Consider the following 16,050-nt stretch of genomic DNA (forward strand, 5'->3'; position numbering starts at 1 on the left):
GTATCGTAAAATGAGAAGGGACATATGGCATTTGCATAACTGTTGTTATCGCGGTGGTCTCTCTGGGAGATAAATGTCTAATTCCACCATTTTTGGGCTTTGCTTTGTGGTGTTTGATGCGATGCGGTCTACACAGTATCGAGAGCCAACTCAAGTTTCTTAAAATAGAATACTCCATACAAAAAGCAACAGCTACTAGGTGTGGCCAAGAGAATGACATATCTAACGGCGCGCATTTCCCAAAAGGATGTTAGATTCAGTTATACGACACTGGCTAAAGCACCGACCCTGCCGAATACCACGATTGCGACCCTGTTGAGAAGAAGAGCTTCAGTTCAAGGATATTTAACTTGCTTGCTGCGACCAATGCCACGCTAAAACAGTGACCAGCCACTAAATTTAGCGGCCAACATATGCTTGGAGCTGCAAGAGAGGAGGGGCAGCGGGAGGATAAACCCGCAAGGGACCGTATTCTCAGCTAAAAAAACTGGTTAGAATGGTGATACAGCCAAAACAGTCCAGGGGCACCCCGCCCTTTGATCCAACGGGCCCTGTCACAGAACCAATAAGAGTAATCTCTTGCCCGCCCTCCAAGGCTTGAATTGAGACTACGTCACGAGACTCTACTATCCCGTCGGGTCCCTTCAACTGGACGGACTGGCACTGGACCTGTGAGACTCAGGTCCGTGGCTAACCTCAAATAAACCCACCAAACTTCATCCTCACTGCGGCCACATCGCCCGACACCGCCATTATGGCTGAAGTCAATCCAGAGCTTCAAGAGCGCCTTGAAGAGTTGGATCGCGAGCTTGAGGTATGTAAATTGCCACTTGATTGTTCACCAAATTCCTACCTTTGTCCCAAGTATTGGCTTGGGCGCCTCGGCACGTCATTGGAGCTGGTTTCAAGGTCATTTGTTGATGTCGCATGCGATCAAAAACCATCCTCTCGATATATCATGGCTAACCTTGAGTTCTCTGCAGGAAGGCGATATTACACAGAAGGGGCAAGTAACTCTGCGACTCAGGCATTAACCTTTACCGTTCAAACTAACGCGCCCAAAGCTACCAGAAGCGACGAACTCAGCTCTTCTCTCAATTCCTCGGTTCCCCTCCACCTCAAGTTGCTGCTCTTGCCGAACCTCAGTCTGGTCTACGCATACACTCTCCTGATGACTCGGCCCATCCTTCAGGCGATGGTCACCGTGCCGCTGCATATGCCTCTCTCGGTGCCAGCAGCGGCCCGATCCCCGATACACCAGACTCACCTATATACCGTCCACATTCTGGCTATGCCCCGTCCTCAGAATCACCGAGACCTCCGCCGGAGCAGGCACCGGCCTCGCTTTTGCGACCGGGAGGCCCCATGGCTGCGGGATCAACGGCTGCCCACCGAGACTCCCTCTTCTTCTCCCCTTCGCACGTCGTTGAGCCTGAAACCCGAACAGGTACCATGAGATCGGGGGACTATGCTTTCAGACCAGAGCAGCAAGGCGCATACCCTGATCAGCAGTATCAGCAGCAGCAACAGTATCAACAACCGCCGCAGCAGCAGCCTGACGGACGAACCACCACGCTACTCGATTCGCAAGGATATTTCTCGGACTTTGCGGGACAGCAGCATTATGATCAGGGCCAAACTATCGAGTACGGAGGACCTCAGCAGCGATACTCTTCCAGCGATGCCTTTTCTCCTACTGCCGCCATGGCGCCGCCAATGCTCACAACCAACGATCTCCCGCCTCCCGAGGCCCTCGAATACCAACTACCACTAGATCCCCGCGAGGTTCCCTTCGCTATTCAAGATCCCCATGACGATTCAACGCCAATGTCAAAGTTCGATAACATCGCAGCTGTTCTTCGACATAGAGGCCGAACGATCGCCAAGAAACCAGCATATTGGGTGTTGGACAGCAAGGGCAAGGAGATTGCATCGATTACGTGGGACAAACTGGCGTCCAGAGCCGAGAAGGTGGCACAAGTTATCAGAGACAAGAGCTCTCTATACCGTGGCGATCGAGTTGCGCTTATATATCGCGATTCTGAAGTCATTGACTTTGCAATTGCCTTACTGGGATGCTTCATCGCCGGAGTTGTTGCTGTACCCATCAACGACTTGCAGGACTACCAACGCTTGAATCACATTCTTACCACAACACAAGCCCATCTGGCCCTTACCACCGACAACAACCTCAAAGCCTTCCAGCGAGATATCACAACTCAGAAGTTGACATGGCCAAAGGGTGTCGAATGGTGGAAGACGAACGAGTTCGGCAGTTATCACCCTAAGAAGAAAGATGACGTCCCGCCCTTGGTCGTTCCTGATCTGGCTTATATCGAGTTTTCGAGAGCACCAACCGGAGATTTGAGAGGCGTTGTTCTCAGCCACCGAACCATCATGCATCAAATGGCTTGTCTTAGCGCCATTATCTCTACAATTCCAGGCAACGGTCCAGGGGATACCTTCAATCCGTCTCTGCGGGATAAGAACGGCCGACTGATTGGTGGTGGCGCAAGTAGCGAGATCCTGGTTTCGTACCTTGACCCTCGTCAGGGCATTGGTATGATCCTGAGCGTGCTGCTGACGGTGTATGGTGGCCACACTACTGTTTGGTTCGACAACAAGGCTGTTGATGTTCCTGGACTCTACGCCCATCTCCTTACAAAGTACAAATCTACCATCATGATCGCAGATTACCCTGGTCTCAAACGAGCCGCTTATAATTACCAGCAAGAGCCATTGATAACCCGAAATTTCAAGAAGGGGATGGAACCAAACTTCCAGATGATCAAACTCTGTTTGATCGATACTCTGACAGTAGACAGCCAGTTTCACGAAGTTCTAGCTGATCGATGGCTCCGACCTTTAAGAAACCCTCGTGCTCGCGAGGTTGTTGCTCCTATGCTCTGTCTGCCTGAGCATGGAGGTATGGTTATTAGTGTGCGTGATTGGTTGGGAGGGGAAGAACGCATGGGCTGTCCCTTGAAGCTCGATTTAGAAGACGAAACAGATTCAGATGGCGAAGAGAAGGAAGAAACCGAGAAGCCTACAATTTCCAATGGCTTTGGCAGCCTTCTGAGTGGCGGAGGCACCACCACAACGGAAGAAAGAGCAAAAAACGAGCTTGGAGAGGTTCTTTTGGACCGCGAGGCTCTAAAAACGAATGAAGTCGTGGTTGTGGCCATTGGAAACGAGGCCCGGAAGAGGGTGACGGAAGATCCAAGATTGGTTCGAGTTGGTGCCTTTGGATATCCAATACCAGATGCCACACTCTGTGTGGTAGATCCTGAAACAGGTCTACTGGCTTCACCCCACTCTGTGGGTGAGATCTGGGTAGACTCTCCCTCTCTATCTGGTGGTTTCTGGGCACAGCCAAAGAACACTGAGCTCATTTTCCACGCCCGCCCTTACAAGTTCGACCCAGGTGACCCGACGCCCCAGCCTGTGGAGCCCGAGTTCCTTCGAACGGGTCTGTTGGGTACCGTTATTGAGGGTAAAATCTTTGTTCTAGGCCTCTATGAAGACCGCATTCGACAGAAGGTTGAGTGGGTTGAGCATGGGCACGAACTGGCCGAGTACCGCTATTTCTTTGTTCAACATATCGTTGTGAGCATAGTCAAGAATGTTCCAAAGATCTATGACTGTTCAGCATTTGACGTCTTTGTCAACGATGAACACCTGCCAGTTGTGGTGTTGGAATCGGCAGCCGCCTCAACGGCACCGTTGACCTCTGGAGGGCCTCCACGACAACCGGATACTGCCCTCCTGGAGTCGTTGGCCGAGCGTTGTATGGAGGTTCTCATTGCAGAGCATCATCTTAGACTGTACTGCGTTATGATCACAGCACCGAATACGTTGCCACGTGTTGTCAAGAATGGACGACGCGAAATTGGAAACATGCTCTGTCGCCGAGAATTTGATCTCGGCAACCTTCCCTGCGTGCACGTCAAGTTTGGCGTGGAGCATGCAGTTCTTAACCTTCCTATTGGCGTGGACCCTATGGGTGGTATTTGGTCACCATTGGCCTCAGACTCGCGTGCCGAGTTTCTGTTGCCAGCAGACAAGCAATACTCGGGCGTCGATAGAAGAGAAGTGGTTATTGACGACCGGACATCCACTCCGTTGAACAACTTTTCCTGCATCTCCGACCTTGTTCAATGGCGTGTAGCCCGCCAGCCAGAAGAATTGGCCTACTGCACAATTGACGGCAGAGGCCGAGAAGGTAAGGGTGTTACATGGAAGAAGTTTGATACCAAAGTTGCCTCCGTTGCTATGTATCTGAAGAACAAGGTCAAGGTGAGACCTGGAGACCACATCATCCTTATGTACACGCATTCAGAGGAGTTTGTTTTTGCCATCCATGCATGTATCTGCTTGGGCGCCATCATCATCCCCATTGCGCCCCTCGATCAGAACCGACTGAATGAGGATGTTCCTGCTTTCCTCCATATAGTGGCGGATTACAACGTCAAGGCTGTGTTGGTCAATTCCGAGGTGGACCATCTTATCAAGGTCAAGCCTGTGGCCAGTCATATCAAGCAATCAGCGCAGGTTCTGAAGATTACCAGCCCTGCGGTCTACAACACGACCAAGCCACCGAAGCAGAGCAGTGGACTAAGGGATTTGAGATTCACCATTGACCCAGCCTGGATTCGACCGGGCTATCCTGTTATTGTTTGGACATACTGGACCCCCGACCAACGACGTATTTCTGTTCAGCTTGGCCATGACACAATCATGGGCATGTGCAAGGTTCAGAAGGAAACCTGCCAAATGACCAGTTCAAGACCTGTGCTCGGATGTGTACGAAGCTCGACTGGTCTCGGTTTCATCCATACAGCTTTGATGGGCATTTACATCGGAACGCCCACCTACCTCCTCTCACCAGTGGAATTTGCGGCTAATCCTATGTCTCTCTTTGTCACATTGTCCAGATATAAGATTAAGGATACTTATGCGACACCGCAGATGCTTGACCATGCCATGGCTGCCATGCAAGCCAAGGGTTTTACGCTGCACGAACTCAAGAACATGATGATCACTGCGGAGAGCCGACCAAGAGTTGATGTCTTCCAAAAGGTCAGGCTTCACTTCGCCGGAGCTGGTCTGGACAGAACCGCTATCAACACAGTGTATTCGCACGTCCTGAACCCCATGGTTGCATCGCGATCTTACATGTGCATTGAGCCTATCGAACTATGGCTTGATACACAAGCCCTTCGCCGTGGCTTGGTTATTCCCGTGGACCCTGAATCAGATCCTCTTGCCTTGCTGGTACAGGACAGTGGTATGGTTCCTGTGTCGACACAAATCGCCATCATCAACCCTGAGAGCAGAGTCCACTGTCTGGATGGCGAGTATGGTGAGATCTGGGTTGACTCTGAAGCCTGTGTCAAGTCCTTCTACGGTTCCAAGGATGCTTTCGATGCTGAGCGTTTTGACGGCCGCGCTGTTGATGGAGACCCAAACATTCAGTACATCAGGACAGGTGACTTGGGATTCCTTCACAATGTTAGCCGACCCATTGGCCCCAACGGCGCTCTGGTGGATATGCAGGTTCTGTTTGTTCTTGGAAACATTGGTGAGACTTTCGAGATCAACGGTCTGAGCCATTTCCCTATGGATATCGAAAACTCTGTCGAGCGATGCCACAGAAATATTGTCCAGAATGGCTGGTAAGTTACAAAGCTCTCAAGAATGAAGAAATCTGCTAACAAGAACACAGTGCTGTGTTCCAAGCTGGTGGTCTGGTGGTTGTTCTCGTTGAAGTCAACCGCAAGCCGTACTTGGCATCAATCGTCCCTGTCATCGTTAATGCGATCCTGAACGAGCATCAGATCATTGTTGATATTGTCGCATTTGTAAACAAGGGAGACTTCCCAAGATCTCGACTAGGAGAGAAGCAGCGTGGCAAGATTCTCGGTGGTTGGGTCAGCCGAAAGCTTAGAACCCTCGCACAGTTCTCCATCCGCGATATGGATGCTGAATCTACTGCAGGTGACGTTATGGACCAGGCTAGGGCTTCCATGGTCAGTGTACGAAGCGGAGGCGGTGCAGCACCAGGATCTTCCAGCTTGAGAAATGTCGAGCCAGCTCCTCAGATCTTGGAGCAGGAGGAATATGATCAGGCAACTCCTCGTCATGAGTATGAGCCAACACAGACAATGGTCTCTGAGCTTCCAGATCAAGAGACACCGACAGGGTTCCAGCACGCACAGTTTGAGCACCCACCTCAATCTGCAGGCTCTGGACCACCGACACAGCTGAATCTTTCTCACCAGCCTGACCAAGGATTCGACATCCCTGACTTTTCACGGTATAGTGGTGCCGAGCAAGGGCAGGGCCCTGTTCACAGACGTCCCGTTCCTGGTCACGCACCACCTCCTGAGCCCATCTCAGGGAACGGTCAAGCGCCGCCCCAGATCCGGCTACCAGGCGTGGACGGACGTGAAGAGGTGAGCTTTTGGCAGCAACAGAACAAGGGAGAGAAAAGCGAGGAGGACTGGACAGCTGAAGCCATCATGCATATGAATCTGGCAGGTGATATGAACCCTCGATGATAATTACGACATGCAAACGCGATGAAGCGGAGTTGGAGTTGGGATTTATCTAGAAACGAACATAGCAGACAATTGGACTCATTGGCCTATTGCCATCATCTATTTGCTTTCATAAGAAAACCGTACAGTCTGGATATCTAGAGAGTGTCTACTACTTGATTTGAAGTTACAAGTAGCGAGAAGCATTCCATGCATAAGCGGCTGCGTTTATGAGGCCATGATGATTAGCCCTGTGGCCAGCAATCAGCTACGGAGATGCAATCGGATTTAGCTGTCCAAGTTGAGTGGCAAACATATGGGAAACGTAGGCGATGGAGCAAAAAAGGAATTCCTGTACAGTACAGGAACAAAAGATGAACCAATCGACGCAGGCCTGATTCGAACAGACGCCTCCGAAGAGAATAGATTTCTAGTCTATCGCATTAGACCACTCTGCCACTGCGCCTTAGCTGATTGGATAGTGATCGTCGTGTCTAATTCTGCTTGTGGATGCTTCCGTCGTGTTGTGGATATCCCAAACCCCAGTCCCCAGTCCCCATCTATGCTAACGCTAGTATAGTAGTATACAGAGTGTAAGCTGAATTGAGAATAACAAAATGCTTGGTATATAGAGTCGAGTCGCTATTATCTCATCCTTCTCTTCCTCTCCATATCTGAGAGGGCTCGTTTGACTATTCCCTCTGCTTCTGCAATGACATCGTTTCCTCGTCGCCATGTATATAGGGCCACACCTAGCCCGTCCAGCTGTTCGTGTGCTCGTGCTAATCTCCTCCTCCATAATTCTAATTTCTTGTTTACTGCTTGTGGACCCAGCGTTGGTGAGCCTGCTGTTGATGTGTTGCCGCCGTCTGACTGATAACCCGATCTTCCTGAACCAAATGACGGAGGGGGATTTGATGACGGTGGCGGGAGCGGATCGTAGTCTACGTCTAGATTGGCCATATTCTGAGTCGGTCGTGGTGGAAGACGTGGATTTTGGTTCGACTCGGTGATGCTTGAGGGTGTACCGCGTCGTCGTGGCGGAGGTGGAGGAGGACGATCTCCAGAATTAGAGCGAGCAGGGATTTTGAAACCACCATTGCTGCTGCCTGAGCTCTGCTGCGAGGAGTTGTGAATCTGTTTCAGAGGATGAGGCGCTGATGGTTCTCTGACCTGCACCGCTGGTCTTCTAGGCGGCGGCGGTGGAGGTATCTCATCAGAATTCTGCCTGCTGAGACCCTTGTTCAACTCGGTGATCGACTTGGCACTCCTCAACGCAACCGGTTTTGCCGGTCTGGGCGGAGGTGGCTTACGTCCGCCAAGTAGATCGGTCGTACTGGCACTCTTGGAGTTGGCGTTAACACTGGCATTGCGAACCTGAGAGAGAGCCGCATTGCGATCGATCTTGGCCTCCCCTGGCTCGTCTGAGAAGTCGATCAGAGTTCCCATAGTCGGGCCTGGGGGAGGTTTGCTTTCTCCCCGATATCCGCCAGGCCCCAGGTTCTGGTATGAAGGGTTTCTTGAAACATTCCTTGAAGCGTTGCTGGAAGTAGCTGGGGTCTTTGGTCGGCCAAAGTCATACCCTGAGTTGGAGTTGAAGAATGCTGTCTCCTCTGGTGTTGTGACATCTCGAATGAAGACCGCGAGAATCCGTCCTGGGTTCGCAAGGGCAAGCTCCGTATAAACCTCCAAATCAGCTTCTCCGCTGTCTCCCACAAGAATGAACATCCTCTCAGGGAAATCTCGTAGTAGGCGAGTAAGTGTAGATCGCTTTCTTTCTGCCACTGGCTCAAAGATACCCTGCAACATGCCGCTGTATTGTTTTAGATGAAGCGATCCGGGTGGCAGGCCGTGCATCTTGAAGAAACTGGCTAGGACTGGGAAAAGCTGCCACGGACTGTTTGAGCAGTAATGGATGCTCACGCCCATGTCGGCCATTCGATTGTACCACTCTTTGACACCTTCGACAGAGAGCTCACCTAGATCTCGGATGAAGGTGTTGCGGAAGATCTCTTTGGCACCCGCAGAAATATTGGACTTCTTGACTGTATCGTCAATGTCGCTAATAAGACTGACTCCGTATGGTTCAATGACTTTGATCTCTTGGATAGCTGACAGATCCTCATCCGCCAGAACTCTAACATGAGTTGGGATAAAGTCGAGGGCAGCACGAATGACGAAATGACCCGCATCGTTGGTCATGACGGTCTTTGATTGAGACTTCTCGCTGTTGTAGAAGAAGAAAGTGACTGGTAGAGCAACAGAGGGATTTGTCATGAAAGGAGCAATTCGAGCCATGAGATTGGCATTCGCCAAAATGAGATCACTCTCGCTCATCTCGCTGGCAGTGGTGTTCGATGTCACAGTTTTGGCTGGCATCGTTGGACTGGAAGGCGCAGAATCAGGAGATTGGTTGCCCTGGCGAGAAGGATAGTAAAAGCTGTCCGTTAGAGGGTCGTCGTTGTCAGGCGTCTTCTCACTGAAGCCTCCCTGGTATGCAACCTGCTTCTCTCGCTGTCCTACCCTTTCAATGCGCCGAGCTTCTGAGTTGATCTTCTCCTGCTCTTTTTGCTCCTCGTGTATTTGATGGTGGGTACGTGGAAGCCCGGTCTCTGGATTGTATGTTTGGTCTGCTCTGGGCGCAGGAATACCACTGAGCTGCCGCGCCAGACCGATGAGAACTCTGTTTCTCCTTGTCATGGGACCGCGGTGAGGCGTATAGATCCAGCCTCGGACATCAACATCAATAATGGCTCTTTCATCTTCGTTTCTTTCCCATTCATTTCGCCAAAAGCCTTCATCTCTGATGCTTCCAGGTGGAGCATCCGAGTCGTGCATCGCCATCTCGCCCCAATCACGCTTGGTGTGCTGTTTCGCATACGACGGAAACAGTACCATTTGGCAGTCGCCTTTCACTGTGATCGCAACATCTGGAAATGCGCCGGGGATGTGTATCCGTCCGTGGTTCTCATGTCCTGAAGCTGCAGGTCCTGCCCTGGTCTGGGCATATGATTCCTTTATCTCGGACACTGCGGCTTGGCCGCTTCTGTACAAATTCCCTGCCATAGCTGCCAAGCGCTTCCTCCTATATCCCCTCTCGCCATCCCCAGGGCTCGCAGCCCGGTTTGAGCCATATCCCATCATGATTCCTGCTGTCTGGGGCGTTTTGTGCGCCACTGAACCCTTGGATCGGGTCCTTGCATGCTTGACAGGGCGGTTCGCTTGAGATCCTAGCCAGAGCTGTCTCCCTTGCCGCTTGACGATGTCCAAAATGCGCGATTGATCCGCGCGCCTCCGTTGGCGCTCAAGAATGTATCGGTAAACTCGGGACTGGAACCTGTGCTTGAGACGCGGAAGAGTGTTGAGGTGGAAATTGAGTAGTCGTTCACGGTATCGGTCTCTTACGGCGCGAGGGAACAGGAAGCGTGCGAGGCTCTGCTTGTGACGCGGGTGAGGGCGATAGGGGCCGAAGAATCTGAACGGCGCCAGCTTGTCGACTTTTTATACGAATTGGACTGCAAAGGAGTCAGACGAGGCTCTCTCAGGATTGCGATGGCGGCTGACAAGTTGGGGGATTTATTGGAGGTAGGGACAGATCTCAGGCGGCTGAGTCTTCTGATGGGGGTTGCTCAGCCTGACACTGGCACTGGCAGGGCTGTCAGTTAACGGCGGAGATGATGACGGTAGCACATGATTTGGACGAGTCTCAGTGTATTTGAAGATGGTTTGCTGCTCTCAGATACCGAGACACAAGAGAGAGAGACAGTGTAGCTCGTGACCCTAATCTAGTCTAGACCTGGCACAGTCTAGTAAGCTCGCTCAGTTGCAGTTCTTCTGTGCCGATCAGACCTTACGTCATCAGCCATGGCCATTTAATGAAATGGGACCTGGCCTGCAGCTATAGCTAGGTACGTACCTAGTGGCAGTGGTAGAGACCGGGCTCCCGTGATAAAATCGGAGGTATCCATAATATGCCGAGATCCAGTTTTGACCCCCGAGAATTGAAGTAGATACCGGCCCGTCTTCTTGAGGCCGATGCCGTTGATCGGTGTTACCTTGACTTTATTATCGGGCTGTGATATTGGTAGCAGTTGACTTACTGTAGATGCCAGTATAATGCTTCTGAGTGTCAGTGAAAAAATAGTCTTTCACAAGTCTGAGTCTTTGGACTAGTTACTAAACTATTTCATCACAGAACATTCACTCAACCTAGAAACAACTTCCAATGAACTCACTCTTCAGCTCACGGATTTAATACAGTGACCTAGATACAAATAATCGGGTATATCTTCAATAGTGACAAGGATTCCTCTTCTCCAGTCTTGACTAGTAAATCTTTCATGGGCCCTCCTCCGACTCCGGATTCGGATAACAGCGGGCAATCAAGGTACAAGCAAAAAAACAAGCAGAGCTGCAGAGCAATTGTATCATGTCGCAAGGGAATGCCCCTCCAAAATTGTCAATTACCTTGTCTTTCACTCGCCGTAACCTCCCACCTCAGGGCGCGCCTCCAAATCAAATCTACTCTAACTCCGTACTACCCCGCCTCCGCTACCGTGACTCAAACTTTTTGCCTTTGACTGACTCAATCTTTTTTTTTGACGTCTCATTCTCAGAAACTATTTGTATTCGTGCTTCTTCCTTCATTATACTCATATTTTGACAGACACACTCTGCTTGGAATTGAGATCAAGTTGCTCTTCAACATCCCATTGCCAAGATGACTATGTACGTTGCGATATCGGCCTTTCAGACATGCCATGATACTAACATTTTTCCTTGCCAGGCTCAAGGAACCGTGGAAGAAATACAAGCCGTTCAAGGTGAGTTTTGTTTTCAATCAGCCTCAGATGATCTTATGATTAACGTTATTAGGCTCCTAAACTGCCAAATCGAACATGGCCCGACAAGACCATCGAGAAGGCCCCTCGCTGGCTTTCGTACGTCATCAATGGACACTCATGAGACACTTGAATAATACTAATTCCCTTAAAGAAGCTGTCTGCGCGATGGCAACCAGAGTCTGCCCGATCCCATGGTACGTTCTCCTCAGTAACACGCCCAATTGCGACACGAGACTGACCTGTCATGATAGAACGGCGAGGAGAAGTGGCGATACTTCAAGATGCTCTGCGATCTAGGCTACAAGGAGATTGAGGTCTCTTTCCCCTCTGCCTCCCAAACCGACTTCGATTTTACCCAGCGCCTGATCCAGACCCCAGGAGCTGTCCCCGACGATGTCTTCCTACAAGTCCTGTCCCCCTGCCGACCCGACCTCATTCGCAGAACCGTCGAGTCTGTCCGCGGTGCTAAGAACGCCATCATTCACATCTACCTTGCTACAAGCGCATGCTTCCGTCAAGTAGTCTTTGGCTACACTGAGGAGCAGACCCTGGAGCTTGCTGTAGAGTGCACCAAGCTGGTCAGATCTCTGACAAAGGATAACCCTGAGGCCTCTGGCACCAATTGGCAATTCGAGTTCTCCCCCGAGTGCTTCTCCGACACAGACCCTGACTATGCCGTGAGAGTCTGCCAGGCTGTCAAGGCTGCTTGGGGACCTGATGCGACCAAGGGCGACCAGATCATCTTGAACCTCCCCGCCACAGTAGAACTGGCGACACCCAACATCTACGCCGATCTGATCGAATACTTCTGCAACAACATTGGCGACAGACAGGATGTTTGTATCTCCCTGCATCCCCACAACGACCGTGGATGCAGTATTGCTGCTGCCGAGCTTGCTCAAATGGCCGGCGCTGATCGAGTAGAGGGCTGTCTGTTCGGTAACGGCGAGCGAACTGGAAACGTTGATCTCGTCACTCTGGCCCTCAACCTGTACACACAAGGTGTCAGCCCTAACATTGACTTCTCCGACCTGAACTCAGTCATCGACATGGTTGAGTCTTGCACCAAGATTCCCGTCCACCAACGTGCTCCTTACGGTGGCAGCCTAGTATGCGCTGCTTTCTCTGGCAGCCACCAAGATGCCATCAAGAAGGGTTTCCAGGACCGCAAGGCCAAGGGTCTGGGCCACGAGGACCCCTGGAACGGCATGCCCTACCTGCCCCTGGACCCCCGAGATATCGGCCGCAACTACGAGGCCATCATCCGTGTCAACTCTCAGTCTGGAAAGGGAGGAAGCGCTTTCATTGTGCACACCAAGCTCCAGCTTGACCTCCCCCGCGGTCTCCAAGTCGCCTTCTCCAAGGTCGTCCAGAAGAAGAGCGAGGAGGTCGGACGCGAGCTGCTGGCCAATGAGATCACCTCTCTGTTTGAGAACACATACTTCCTCAACAACAACCCTCATTTCAGCCTGGTGGACTACAGCATCACACCTGACCGATCGCGATCTCCTGCCCCCGCAGCCCACGGCAGAACCCAAGACACCAAGGATTTTATCCGTATCTTTGAGGGTGTCCTGCTGGTGAACGGCAAGGAGCTGAAGCTCCGTGGCCGTGGTAACGGACCTATTTCCAGCATGGTTTCTGCCCTCAAGGAGCTTAACATCGAGTTTGATGTCAATGACTACAAGGAGCACGCCATTGGCGAGGGACGCGGTGTCAAAGCTGCCTCATATATCGAGTGCAAGCCCGTTGGTAGCAAGCAGTCAGTATGGGGTGTTGGCATCCACGAGGATGTGGTACAGAGTTCTCTGATCGCTCTCCTGAGCGCAGCTAGCAACGTAAGTTTCACCAACCTCTATCAGTCAATCAACACTAACATGATATATAGTTCGTCACCAGCAGACCTGCCAGCCCTGTTCAGAAGCCCACAGATGCTCCTGCTCCCCAAGAGGCCCCTAGTGTGGTGTCTGTTCTGGAGGAGAAGGCCAATGGCATGTAAAGCGAATGAACAGGAGAAGAAAAAGAAAAAAAGAAAATTGAAAAGGGGGCTTGCCTCTCGACTTGCCGCGAACCGCTTGGCATGTTTGTACAGTTAGTTGATGTTGTTCATATGAATGAGGGGGCGTGGGTGCTGAAAAGCTTTGTCATATTGAGGAGTTAGTCAAAAATTGAAGATAATTGACTTGATCAAAGGTTCGAGATCATCGCGACAGGAGGGTACTACATCATGTGTCTTTTCTTGGTTTGTTCCTCCCTACCTGTGACTCCTGAACCGTATTACATCGTCATGTGTCTTCGATTCAATCGTTCTTGGTGATGCCAAAGACTTCTCAAACTTCGGTAAGATGTTGAATGATGATGGCCCAGGTCACGTTACAGCAAAAACCCATTAGTGTCTCAATTGGCTATCGAGGCTCTTTACCAATCGTGCTTGGGGACTGAAACAAGTGACGATGCCCTCCACTTCCTGAACACAACTGTTATCATAGACTATCAACTTTAGAAGTAGTGGACTGATACAAGGAACTGAAAAACCTCTATGTGCAATAGTAGGGTTGAACTTTTGACCCTGTGCATCAAGATCATCATCAGCCGCCGATCTAAGCGACCGGAGATGACCAATGCTTCTTTACCGTCGTTAGTAGCCGATCCAGAACCTGTCTCAAACACCCATCAGCTGAAAAGAAAGATTGCAAGCAAGCCTACCAAGACAGGAGAGGCTTGGCTGACCGCTGAGAATGTGATCGAAATGTCGATCTCACTGTAATAGGGTTTAGGTTAAGACTTGGATCTACGAGATAAGGAGCTTATTTAAGCTATTGGAATGCCAATCGGTGCATAAGAAGTTGAAGCATAACGTCTCGAGAGACTCTAATTGCTCGGTACCAAGACAAACTGACATCGGCACTGTTAAGTGAGTTGAGCGAGCGTATGGTGTGTACACTCCGAGACGGCTGAAAAAAGCGAACCCCTTTGATATGCACACATGCTCAGCTTGACGCAAAGAGATATATCGTAAATGCAACAAGCTCTCTTGGCAGATCAAACAGAGCCTTTGAACCGCCCTCCAGACACTCTTTATCGATCCCTGCATAGCGCCGCGTCGATGAACTAGATACATTGAAGCCACGACTTCAAGGTTACCTGTAGCTCTCTCTTTAAATTTCAACTCGATTCGGATGAGAAACACCCGTCACATAATGTGGCCAATGAATGAGAAGTGTTTTTGAAGTCAGTACAGCTGAGAGATCAGTGTGACTTGGGGTGACCAGTGCACATGTCATAACGCAGTACAGCTCTTGGTCTGGGCCAAGTCGATATGCTGAGACAAGAAATTCAGCCCAGCTCTACGCAATAGTAGTAAGACATATTATGAACGGTTATCATATACATAAACACGTTGCTGAACCTCAAGCTACGTAGATTGGATGAGTTACGAGCATCAGACATAAAGCCTCAGGGCATTACCGAATAGGGACAATGTCTGCTCTGCGTGGGCCTACATTTCACAGGTTATGTAGGCTCAAAAAGAGATATCGACTATCCGTATATTCTTTACGGATCTTCAGATGTGGCATATGCAGCCAGCATGTATGTATGAAGTCTAGACTCCATATCTCATCTCGATCCCATCTATCTATCGATCGCAAGACGAAGCTGAACACCCTTAAACAAGTCTCCGAAATCTTACAGATAAGATCTGACTTTCCACAAATCTGCTGGAGTGAGAGAATTGTCTCAGAAATGATCAAGATGCCGTAAGTCAGACTTTCCATCCATGGCCTAGAACACACTGCGCTGTGAAGCTGCAGTTATTCTGGTCTAGATCTGTGATGCAACATATTCCACAAGCAGTGAATACACCGCGAAAATGGCTTATATGTGAGACAATGGATAGTTCCGGAATATTTTCCGTTGTCAAATAACGACAAAGTGACAGTTGTCTAAGACACACAGGCAACCCTCACAACGACTCGGAAGCCGACTGGTTCTTTTAACCCTGCCTTTACAGGCGGCATCAAGTTGTTCATCACATATCTCAAGCTGCAGCAGAAATAATAACCTAGATATCCGATTTGCGATCTTGTGCAGCGCCAAGATTACATAGATGCCCCCAAGTTTCGAGACCATTGAGGATCGTTGGGCTTATTAGCTAAGTGGCTGAGAGAGCATGACCTAACATCTTTGCTCTGAGACACCAAGCGGAGAGCTGAGATTTTAGATCGAGGCTGCTCGACTTATGTTTAGAATCGAAGTGTTGATTTGAGAAACGAGGAGTTCGGTCTAAGCCAATTCCTCTACATATAGACATTAGTTCCGGGAGACAACACGGCAACTCTTAAACTAACCCCAGAAACTAAGATAGTGCCGGAGCACTTTTGCAATAGCCTTTCCTAAACTCAGACACTCAAGCCTAAGTCACTTTGTCCGCCGCTCGATCAAAAAAACGCCCGACTATCACCGTTGTCTCAAGCATGGGGAAATCCCTCCCTTGTCAATGGCCGCCTCCCAACAAACTCAAAAGAACCAAGACACGATCGACCGTTCCAGACGTCAAGTTGAATCTCACCAACATGTGTGTTTCTTTCAAAAGGGTAGTACCGCATGCACACCCCCCTCCCCTGGATGAGCGCCCACTCGTAACGGCCCGGCGGTAACGGCGTGGT

General features: G+C 50.4%; 3 protein-coding genes and 1 non-coding gene across 4 annotated transcripts; 2 read left to right on the forward strand and 2 right to left on the reverse strand.

Annotated features, from left to right (window-relative positions):
* Positions 1-754: 754 nt before the first annotated feature.
* Positions 755-6,560, forward strand: FPRO_05137 (acyl CoA ligase-like protein; the record flags this gene model as incomplete). The annotated part of the gene is made up of 4 exons (XM_031230722.1): positions 755-814; positions 984-1,010; positions 1,072-5,675; positions 5,726-6,560. 4 exons carry the CDS (start codon positions 755-757, stop codon positions 6,558-6,560), a joined length of 5,526 nt encoding a protein of 1,841 aa, XP_031080830.1.
* Positions 6,561-6,923: 363 nt separating this feature from the next.
* Positions 6,924-7,005, reverse strand: tRNA. The gene has a single exon. It is a non-coding gene; the product is annotated as a tRNA-Ser (tRNA).
* Positions 7,006-7,184: 179 nt separating this feature from the next.
* FPRO_05138 (putative actin cytoskeleton organization and biogenesis) lies at positions 7,185-9,680 on the reverse strand (the record flags this gene model as incomplete). Its single annotated transcript, XM_031230723.1, has 1 exon — positions 7,185-9,680. The coding sequence occupies one exon, from the start codon at positions 9,678-9,680 to the stop codon at positions 7,185-7,187; it is 2,496 nt and encodes an 831-aa protein (XP_031080831.1).
* A 1,579-nt stretch (positions 9,681-11,259) lies between these two features.
* FPRO_05139 (putative 2-isopropylmalalate synthase) lies at positions 11,260-13,382 on the forward strand (the record flags this gene model as incomplete). The annotated part of the gene is made up of 6 exons (XM_031230724.1): positions 11,260-11,267; positions 11,326-11,362; positions 11,415-11,479; positions 11,535-11,577; positions 11,635-13,221; positions 13,272-13,382. 6 exons carry the CDS (start codon positions 11,260-11,262, stop codon positions 13,380-13,382), a joined length of 1,851 nt encoding a protein of 616 aa, XP_031080832.1.
* Positions 13,383-16,050: the final 2,668 nt, after the last annotated feature.

The sequence above is a fragment of the Fusarium proliferatum genome (genome assembly GCF_900067095.1).
Source record: "Fusarium proliferatum ET1 genome assembly, contig: FPRO_scaffold004, whole genome shotgun sequence".
Taxonomy (NCBI): domain Eukaryota; kingdom Fungi; phylum Ascomycota; class Sordariomycetes; order Hypocreales; family Nectriaceae; genus Fusarium; species Fusarium proliferatum.